Source organism: Bombyx mori, chromosome 5 (assembly GCF_030269925.1).
Source record: "Bombyx mori chromosome 5, ASM3026992v2".
Lineage (NCBI taxonomy): Eukaryota > Metazoa > Arthropoda > Insecta > Lepidoptera > Bombycidae > Bombyx > Bombyx mori.
Window position 1 is genome coordinate 1083927 of NC_085111.1, and position 11570 is coordinate 1095496.

Genomic DNA, 11570 nt, shown 5'->3' on the forward strand with positions numbered 1-11570 from the left:
ACTACCATGTGTTTGACACACACACGCATGCATACTATTTATTGTCAAACTTTTGTTCTTGACGTCTATGGTCAAATTGAGAATAGATTAAATATTGTTTGTCTTTATTAACATTTACCTAAAGTGTAGTCTTGGCGAAATCTGTGATTATAGAAGTATAATAATTGTTTGACAATAGAGTCATAATAGTGTACAAACTTATAATTTCAATTAATTACAGTCGAATTTCAACTACCGTGGGACCACTAGTTAAATTAAAATTACAATCATGCCATATGTCTAACCAAAAAGACATACTGACTTGTCAAAAGTGAATATAGGTAAATGCTTGTGTCTCTTCAGCCTGCGCAGAGTCAGTTTTGCCTTCAGCCTGTGAAGAGAGGCTCGTCTTGCAGAGTCCTTTACTTTAGTCACCAGCCCTTCGATCTGCTTCAAGAGCTGTACTTCTTCGTATTGAGTCATTTCCACCACGTTCGTCTCCGCGCGAGGAGTCGTCGTCCACGGCAGATCCTCTGAATTGAGTTCGGTAGAGAAAAGAGATTCTCTTCTTACTGGTTTCTCTTCTGTCTTTTTTGGTTTTGTTTCCAGTTTCTTTTCTTGTTCTGAGCCGCTTCGGGAGTCAGAGTCGTAGAAGAAGAGCGTATGCTGGAAGGAGGTTACGCTTGAGGTGTCACTCTAGAAGACGAAAAATAATTATGATATATTCTAAATTTTTTATTAACAACGAGCGGCCCGCTCCTTCTCCGCTCGGGTCTTTAACAAAAATTTCAACGATATTTGACATTGTTTTATTTTTTTAAATAAAAGAACACTTATTGCGGCATAGCTATAATAGTTAGACATATGCTGTCGCAACACTTTTGAATAATAATGTGTTCTACAAATTCGTAGTACATTATTTTATTCTATCATCAATAGTTTTCGAAGGGCACGCGATGTAAAGAATATTTTAGGTAATTTTTTTACACCTTGGGTTACATTATCGGAGTTTAAGTAAGGATCCCTAATTTTTTCAAAAAAGATTTATAGCCTATGTCTCTCGGGAATGGTGTAGCTTCCAAACAGTGAAAGAATTTTTCAAATCGGTTCATTAGTTTCGGAGCCTATTCAACACAAACAAACAAATATTTTCTCTTTATAATATTAAGTATAGATATCAGTGTGGCTCAAATGGGGCTAGGTCCAGCCATAACTGTCGCTAAATGTATGAATTAAACAGGTTTGTTGAACTAATTGCGCGCCACCCGTCTTGCGCTGATGGTACCACGATGCGAACCTTCCTGGAATGTCAACAACCAAGTTTCATGATCATCAGATGAATCAAGAACATATTGAAGATACGCATTCATTTTAATATGTAGATAGTTATGGTTAAACGAGTTCACGGTCCACCGGGGGCAGAGTCCGAGGACATCACAACGTGGTGGCCGCTCCCCACTTTGTCTTCTCCCCTATCAGTCTCCTATCCATTTAATCTTGAAGGTTTATATCGCAGCAGATATGTGCAGTTTGGTACAGTACAAACCACTATATATGTATACTACTAGCTTTTGCCCGCGACATCGTCCGCGTGGAATAGTTACTTTGCCATAACGCTAAATTTTACCCACCTCTTCATTAACGTAGAAGGTGAAAATATTTTTGAATAATAGAATGTTAAGTTGTTATTAAAGGTACTAAAATCACGCTTTTTAACCGATTTCAAAAGAGGAAGTTATCAATTCGACCATAGTTTTTTAACTATGTATGTTCACCGATTTCTAGAGAATGCTTAAACTGATTCTGATAATTCTTTTTTTTTGTTCGAAAGAATAGACTTCCCGAATGGTTCTGTTTACATCAAGATCTGATGATGGGATCTCAGAGAAATCCAGAAAAATCTATAACTGTCAAAGCCTATCTTGAAGTGATTTGGGTGTTTCAATGTTGTAATGAATAACGTATTTATTTGATAGGGTTTAATATCATCTTGATAAAAAAAAAAACTGTATAAAGATCTTTTAAAGGGGAACAATTCTCTCATACATTATTTTCGTGAAACTTTAACTGTTTCCGCAGCGCACGCAGTGGAAGTTCTCAAAAGGGATTAAAACCCCGATTTTAAAACTTTCTTTATTGGTGCTCCGCTTGCATTGGCCTTAGCGTGATGTTATATAGCCTATAGCCTTCCTCGATAAATGAGCTATCTAGCATTTTTTTTTTTTTCAAATCAGACCAGTAGTTCCTGAGATTAGCGCGTTCAAACAAACAAACTCTTCAGCTTTGTAATATTAAAGGTAGTTGATTTTTTTTAAACTAAACATATCAAAAAATCCCTTTAGAAATGATCGAATTAGGACTGACTTTGGTATCTTATTTTCGTTCAGATTTTGCGAGTCATTAAAACTATTGTGACGTGTTTATGGTTAGTGATATTGTTTTTTTTAAATATAACCTATATTTATTTCGACTATTCGAATATTGTAGTTTCGTGGTCGCGCTTGACTGACTTCGATATTGTTTATAAAGGATTCCTTATCTAATGAGCTGTTGCGTGGTGGCAGGAATGTACAAAGCGTCGGGTGGGTACCTGCATATTCGGTATTTGGCTTGTCGGCGTGAAGTCGAACTCTTTGAACTCTAGTTCTGGGTAGGAGCCCTCAGTTGCGTCCATGTTGTAGCTGTCTTCGTAGACGCATTCTTCTAAATTATCCAACCTGAAACATTTAAGCACTGCTGTACCCGTCCGCTTCGCTGGGCATTTAAAATTAACATTATCATTTCTCACCCCCACAAAGATTCTCATCATTAACGCCCCCGCAACCGGTGTAGGAAGTCCAACACTCATATAAATATTAGCCTATCTATTAAGTACATGTATTTTCTACATGGATACCAAGCTTCAAGTCAATCGGACGCATGGTTCAGTAATTATAACGGAACATCCGTAAAAACCACTGTAGATTTATAATAATATATTAGTATAGATGTTCTGGACTTTTACTCAATTTATTTAGGGTATTGGGGGGCACTTCTAACGATGCCCCTGAGCACTTGAGATCAGTGTTGCCTTGATTGTACAGTAGATTCTACAATAACTAGGAGTCTCGGAGAAGTGACTATACCTGCTATTAGAATCTCGCTCCTGGAAGTCGGAGACACTTGGTTCTGGTGGCTCCAGGCGTCTTTTCTTATTAGGCGCTGGTGCGCTCATCTCTGAATCTTTCTCTTCAATTATGTAATCTTTGTAGCCTAAAAATTTGAATTTCATAACCTTACAACACAATAAACAAAGAATTTGCTTTGGCTGTGTGCTTCTATTAAAATAAATAGTTTTTAAAAACAAAAAGGAGCTGGAATAAACGTTTTTGAAGTTATACTTCTTTAGGCGCGTTATGAAAAATTTATGAGAGTGAAATTTTACGATGCGCGTGATAGCTTATGCCTATGTATAGGTGTAGATATATAACACAAATGTTAGTAAATTAAGTAATAATATATTGATAGTTTATGCCTATGTATAGGTATAGAGATATATAACACAAATAATGTTAGTAAATTAAGTAATAATATATTTATAAATAATTGCAGTAAATACAATTTTAAATTAAAGCCAACGTTCGAACGATGACAAACAAGTATGACGCATAGTTGTTTGTCACCGCCTACAAAAGCCCCTGCGCCGACCAATCTCGATTCATTCTCGGTTGAGACGTCGGGCGGTGCGGAGCTCTCTCTCTGGCTTGATACTGTGTATAAGTGTGGACATTGTGAATTAAAAGATAAGTATAATTATTACGTTATTAAATAAATATTATTATGTATGTAAAATGTTTCTATTTGCCATTTATCATAAATAAATGAATATACAATGATTATTACATAATGGTATTATTATTACTCAATAGATAGATGTTCCTGATGAAGTAACTGTTTTGAACTATGCTTTAATATGCAATTCAACAAATATATAGTGTAGAATTGATAAATTGCTGATTTATAGGTTGTTGTCAATTTAGGTTGCTATTATCAGAAGTGGGATACGATAATCCATGCTTGTTAACTGATATTTTCCTTTTAAAGTTTCCAGATGGATTTACCTAAGAGCTTCTGAAGGCCATCAAAGACGCAGTTTCCGGTTCCCGCCAGAACGACAGCGAGGTCCCTCTGCCAGTATTTGATCCAGCTAAAAGTGACCTTGGTGCTGAATTATGGTGCAACAATATTGAAACCCTCATCCAAAGAGTTTGGATGGAGTAACGCCGCAACAGTCGCCAAAGCTGGTAAGGCCCGTAAGGGATCCGCCTTATTGTGGTTTCAAACATGGGACCCGGCTGAGGGTCGTTCGTGGGACAATTTACGTTTAGAGCTGGTAACTTTATTCCCTGAGAAAAAGAATCTAGCAGAAAAACTTCAAAAGGCAGTACTATACACGTCTGAAACTGCAGATTCTTATTGCGAGTACGCAAGAAAAAAAAAAAAAAGTTACTAAAGAATACAAAAATTACATTTACGGAATTATAATTGACTGAATTAGTCTGTGGCAGTATATGCGATGTTAATGTAAAAATGGCTTCGTTTAACAGCAATGTTAAAACTACTTCAGAATTAATTGCCCTATTTACTTCTTACGCGAAAACAAAAAACATAAAAAAAAAAAAAAACAAAAAAAAGGCCAATAGACAGTAAAAACCCTTACAATTCGCAACCCCTTAAGCGCTTTAAGACTGATTCTAAACCCGATGACATAAAGTGTTTTAACTGTGGTAAAATCGGTCACACCAAACAAAGTTACAGTAAAAAAAAAAAAAAAAAAAAAACCCAAGAACAAGGATCAAATAATGATAAAATAAAATTTTGTACTTATTGTAAAAAACCCGGGCATTTAGATTCTTACTGTAGATATAAACCCAAAACGGACCCTTCTAAAATTGACTAGAAACACCGAAAAATGGGAATGGGGCATTGAACAAGATAGAGCACGAAAGTATGTAATTAATCCTCTTACCTCCAAACCTCTTTTGACAATATTTGACCCACAGCGTCCAACAGTTACACACCGATGCTAGTGCTATAGGTTATGGAACAATATTATTACAAGTTAGGTAACGTGAATAAGGTGGTCGCTTATTATAGTGAACGGACAAGTCCAGCAGAATCCATGTACTGCTCTTATGACCTAGAAGCACTTGCCATTTTTAATGCTTCTTGGCATTAAATTTACAATAATTATTGATTGCAATGCAATAAAATCAACCATGCCGAAAAAAGATTTGTCACCTAGGGTAGCACGTTGGTGGACCTTTATGCAGGATTTTCAATTTGATATTCAGTATAGAAAGGGTAAATTCATCAGTCATGTTGATTTTCTAAATCGCAATCCTGTTTCCGCTCCTTCAGAACGGCAGCATTATCTTAAAGTAAATTTTATTGAAGCCGATAATATAAGTCCCGAGTCTTGGTTAAAAATCGCGCAAACAAACGACCCCGAAACCCAGACCCTAATGTCGCAATTGCAAGTCGGTAACTTAGACACTAACCAATATGTAATTAAAAATAATTTATTGCATTATAAAACTAGTCCTGATGCTGAGCCGAGGTTGTTTGCGCCGAAGGGATGTAGATTAAAAATCTTAAAACAATTTCGTGATGAAATTGTCATGTGGGGTTCGATAAGGTTTTACATAAAATCCGACAATATTTTTGGTTCCCAGGGATAACATCTTTTATCAAAAAAATATATTAACCATTGTCTTACTTGGGTTAAAAAGAAGGGATTCTCTGGTCCTAAACAAGGGTTATTACATCCGATCGCTAAAATTGCTGTACCATTCCATACCATACATTTAGATTGCACAGGGCCTTTTCCAACAACCACGGAAGGCTTTAAACACATTCTATTGTTAGTTGATGGTTTCACAAAATGTTGTCTCTTAAAACCCCTTAAATCACTAAGGGTCGATTCGACCAAACAAGAGTAAATCTTATTCTTAGAATAACTCGTCAGTTAATCGAGAGTAAATCAATTTTACGTTTTACCATCTACAATTCTAAGGATAGTGGGCCTATTCGGAAATTGTTACTATACCGCCGTTTCGCACGGAATAACGGAGCTATTCCTAGAATGGCGTCAGTCAGTCCATCTAATTTCTGTCATTTCATAAATATTTATTCTGTTCAACGCAATGCACTAAATTATTATTAATAGTCTGGCGTTGTATAATGCAACGTTTAAACGAAAAAAGATAAAAAACTACGCGACAAAACTTGACAATTCCCTCAAACAAACAACAAATAAAATTAATACGTTTGACAGCTAGATATCTTGATAATGTATCGAACTGTTTATTTATTTTTTTGGTGTATATTAAAGAATTCTCTCTCTCTTACACTACAGCTACTTTTTCACACTAAAATACGGCAAAATCGAGTTGACACCTTGTATGCTTTTACACTATGCCGTTGTACGACAACATTTATTTGCCGGATTTTATTTTCGTTCACCATTCACTCTGCTATTCGCGTATTGCTATTCCTAGCGCAAGTATACTATCGTTTACGTGGAAAAACGACTATGGATTTACTCGAGATTAAAATCATGGAAAAGGTTATTCTTCGTATAGTTACTATCATTGGTAATAACTGATCGTAGTACGAATTTTAGCTCTAATCAAATCCAAGACCTTTTTAGAGAACTGAATATTGAACACTACATGATAGCTACTGGTACACCTAGAGGCAATGGTTAGGTTGAGCGTTATGTGGCTACTGTAGTCAATATGTTAAATACTATGTGCGAGGAGCCGTCAGAGTGGCCGAACGTATTGCTAAAAGTACAGCAGTAAATTAACACGACAGTACAAAAATCGACTGGTTTCACCCCCATACGTTTACTAACCGGTATAGAAGCAAATATACCTATAGTACAATCTCATCTAAACGGAATTATTAATGATGAGGATTTACACCCCAATATTGACGTCCAAGCTGATCGTGAAATAGCCAAAGAGGCTAAAAAAAAAAATAGCAGAAACATTTAAGCAACGATTTGATCATGTTAGGCGGAATACTAAACAATACAATATAGGTGATTTCGTCTATGTTAGCCAGGATCATAGGCGTAATGATAAATTAAGATCTAGATTTATGGGCCCTTACGAAATTCAATCTATCCCTCCAAATGATCGCTATACTCTGAAAGGCAACGGGAAAAATTACGGTTTTGGCCAGGAGAATGGGTTGATGATAATTTGTGATTGCTTAGATTTCAAGATTATAATTGTTTGATGATTATATAATGTTTTGTACTAACTAGATTGGTTTAAATTAAAGTTTTTTTTTTAGGAACATAGGTTACCTACATAAAATGTTACTAAAAATATATACATGGTACAAAAAGAAATTGAGAAACTCACGTCATATTGTGAATGAGTAAAAATATTTGGCTTTAAATCTTATCTATCTGAGTACCGCTGGTCGGCCTACTATTTGGTGTCAATTATCTCACAGGCAGCGGGTGAATGTGATTGACATGTCTATGTAGTTGGCATTACTCAATAATTTTTCAATCCGAGTACCGCTGGTCGGCCTTCTATTTGGTGTCAATTATCTCACAAGCAGCGGGTGAATGTGATTGACATGTCTATGTAGTTGGCATTACTCGAAGTCAGAGTACCGCTGGTCGGCCTTCTATTTGGTGTCGATTATCTCACAAGCAGCGGGTGAATGTGATCGACATGTCTATGTAGTTGGCAAAATACTCTGTTACTTATTTAAAGGGGACCATCGTGTCTATGCAAATGATTCATTCGACTTGTTTGAAATGTTTTGACTACTTTCTTTTTTTTCTGTGCCATGTATATTATGTTGATTAATGAATCGAATATACCTACTCATATATTATAAATAAAATAATAACACAATACTTCGAGGACGAAGTACTGTCAGTATGGCCGTGATAGCTTATGCCTATGTATAGGTGTAGATATATAACACAAATGTTAGTAAATTAAGTAATAATATATTGATAGTTTATGCCTATGTATAGGTATAGAGATATATAACACAAATAATGTTAGTAAATTAAGTAATAATATATTTATAAATAATTGCAGTAAATACAATTTTAAATTAAAGCCAACGTTCGAACGATGACAAACAAGTATGACGCATAGTTGTTTGTCACCGCCTACAAAAGCCCCTGCGCCGACCAATCTCGATTCATTCTCGGTTGAGACGTCGGGCGGTGCGGAGCTCTCTCTCTGGCTTGATACTGTGTATAAGTGTGGACATTGTGAATTAAAAGATAAGTATAATTATTACGTTATTACATAAATATTATTATGTATGTAAAATGTTTCTATTTGCCATTTATCATAAATAAATGAATATACAATGATTATTACATAATGGTATTATTATTACTCAATAGATAGATGTTCCTGATGAAGTAACTGTTTTGAACTATGCTTTAATATGCAATTCAACAAATATATAGTGTAGAATTGATAAATTGCTGATTTATAGGTTGTTGTCAATTTAGGTTGCTATTACGCGCGTACCGTGACACAAAATTAACAGAATGAAGTTGCCCACTAAATCGCTCATTACAATACGACCGACGTAACTTGGCGAGTCTGAATATAGCCGCAGGTGAACTTTCGCGCATGTACACTCGTAAAAAAAGTGTTATTAGCATTCATTTTTTAAGTAATATAAATGACAAAATTATTATTTAATATAATTCATACTAAATATTATTAAATTATTAACGTTAAATGTTTATTATTAATTATTTAATAAAAGAAAGAAATAAATTTAATAAAATTAAAGTATAACTTCTTACGCGCGTATATAAGTACACGCACCCTTTTTTTTATATTCATGGTTAAATTGAAATAATTATAAAATTGTGATAAACGATTCTATAGAGGTTCATGTTCTTAGTACCTGTACTGAATCGCTGAGTAAAACAACTACTGTAGCATACAGGTTACGTGGACTGGACCGTTGTTGATAAGGCGTGTTTTGAGCCCGCACGGGTAAGTACGGTTTGAAAGGTGTGGCAGCCATTGTACAATAGAACGAAGAGTTAGAACTCATGTCTCAAGATGGATGGCGCCATTTACGTTTTTGATATCTATGGACTCGGGTAACCGCTTAACAGCAAGTGAGCCGTGAGCTCGTCAACCCATCTAAGCATTAAAGCTAAAGTCAAGATTACAAGTCAATTTTCTATACAACTTATGCTTTTTATTAAGCCAGTAAAATCAGCAAGGACATGACAAAGCTCGTTTACTTCTGTATAGCAGAATTATATAGAGCACTTTACAAGACCCTTGTTCATGTCTGGGCCATGTTCGGTACTAGTGACTTTTGACGTAGTCATAATAATGAAAAAATAATGTTTACCCATGTTTGTGATCCTGCTGATAAAAAAGGTGTTATCAAGTGTCAGTTGATTCCTTGACATTCCCAGTGGCTTATCTCGAGCAACCTCCTGAACTGGAATTAATCATATTGTTGATGCCCAATTCAATATTTAAAAATATATATAAATATAAGAAGTGTTGATATGCAAACAAGCTAACAATACCATATACAGGGGTACTAAGACATTAATGATACCATTTAGCTTTATTTTTAATAAATGATTATTTTTTATTTGATTGGTTTTGTTAATTTTAAGCATGTTTTAATGATACTATGTACACATACGTGTTGTTGTCTCAAATAAAATAAATCATTCATTCATCATTCATTTATTGGCTTTCATTTTTCATTTTCTTGAATGTTTAAGAAATTGTTTGAGAAATTAAAAAGGATTATAAAAGTATTTGATGGTTTTTGTGAAATTGTCTTTATCTTACTTATATGTGCTGCCACAGCAGGCGAGAAGTTATGCTGCAATTTCCACCAGCCCATTTCTCCGAGATCTGCCGAACCAGATTTGAAGACTAGCTTATTATATATAGATAAGACTCCTGCTATAGTGCCAATCCAATTTTTTTTCTGTTTCCTGTAATGCAGTTTCAAGGAGATGTATAATTGAATTTTAAAGTTATTGTTAAAATAAGACACTGATGAATTTTTGGCAAAAATCACCAAGATATTATACCCATACCTGTAGGAATATAAGCAAGCAGTACCTTATAAGTTTAATTGCCTTCATAGGCATACAGATTATGTTCTATTTTAATCTATTCTAAATAGGAGGTTTGCGATAGTAACACTGCACCCAACTAATTTAATACCAAAAATAAATATATAGTACTTACGAATTTGATCCAAACAGTGCCTGCCAATTTCTATCTATGAATGAACAAATATGAGTTTTGTAGTGGAAATAACCTCTGTTACTGATCCCGTATGAGTGACAGTTTAAATGATTTAGAGTCAAGTATATAACATTTACCCTGAAAAAAATTGATTCAAGCTGAACAAAATCAATTACAAAATTCATTCCTAGTTATCTCTACTGCACCATGAGGTACAAATTCTCAGTAATTCCTTACAGTACCGGAACACAATTCCCATGACTTATGGGGTAGTCCTTCATGCTACTCAAAGCTAATTTCTGTCACTTCAGACTTTAACCTCAAGTTTGCTAAAGGACATGTTTTGATTAACATATTTTATGTTTACGGTTTGGTATACTTTATCTTGTTTCATATAAATATGTTGCCATCACCTACATAAATCAATTTCAATTCTAGCTGTGGATACATAATGTAGAAGTGTGTTAAGATCGATTTTGGTCCGTCAAAAGATATAGTTGAGTTTTAGCAGCACAGGACAGCGTAGAGTTAAATACAGCGTTGAGGATGGCTTCTCACTATCGCACACGATAAGTCTTAACACTAATAGTTACAGAATCCTGTACATTTGACAGGTTTCATAGTGAGCATGTAAATGCTTAGGTGTTTCCAATTAATTTAATTATTGCCAGATGGTTATACTCAAGCACGGGACTATGTGTGTGTATTGTAGACGTTTCGATCGATTTTGTTAAATTAACATCGTTAAGTTCGGCACCCAAACGACATACCAAGGAAATTTGTTCCTGACAAAGACTTCAAGTTTATCGGAAGAGCAATCCTCGCATGTAAAATCGAAGAATACATCGCATACGAAATCGCCAGGAGTTCCAGCATTGCGCAAACATTTTAAATGCACGAAACAGAAACAGCTCTCGCATACTAAGCCCGGTTGTAGTTGTTTATCTTCTTCTTCGTTACAATATACGCAGTTCGTTGTCATATTATGCTTGTAAGTGAAAAGCACAATAAATAATTTTACTTTAAGTTTTGTTATTGTTTTGATTAGTACACAATAACCTTAAATTAATGTTGTCATTATTTCGTTTTCGTTAGTTGAACCGGCAAAAGAAACGTAGCCATACTGCAGATCTTTGTAATAACGACTCCCGGCCCACGTCAGTTGTATGAAAAGTGAAATGAATTTGATTGTGCAAATGAAATTGATCATGAATTAGGTATGTAATTTCCAGCGGCCACGACAAGAGGGTTTTCGTGTAGTGCAGCCTTTTTTTTTTTTATTGCACTTGTGCATACGGCCCTTTTTGAGCATAC

At 35.0% G+C, this 11570-nt stretch overlaps 1 protein-coding gene across 2 annotated transcripts in view; it reads right to left on the reverse strand.

The window, feature by feature from the left end:
- Positions 1–11499, reverse strand: part of LOC101743975 (cysteine-rich protein 2-binding protein) — a 27052-nt gene extending 15553 nt beyond the window's left edge. Inside the window, exons 1-7 of one of the 2 annotated variants that reach the window (XM_012690423.3) lie at positions 11027–11499; positions 10257–10394; positions 9849–9997; positions 9391–9483; positions 3105–3231; positions 2570–2696; positions 302–645 (exon numbers count right to left, since the gene is read on the reverse strand). In XM_012690423.3, coding sequence (XP_012545877.1) covers positions 302–645; positions 2570–2696; positions 3105–3231; positions 9391–9483; positions 9849–9997; positions 10257–10394; positions 11027–11238 — 1190 coding nt within the window. In that variant the 5' untranslated portion in view covers positions 11239–11499. Of the gene's footprint in view, positions 1–301; positions 676–2569; positions 2697–3104; positions 3232–9390; positions 9484–9848; positions 9998–10256; positions 10395–11026 lie in introns of both variants that reach the window. The other variant, XM_004926212.4, reaches the window with a different exon arrangement.
- Between the last annotated feature and the right edge of the window lie 71 nt (positions 11500–11570).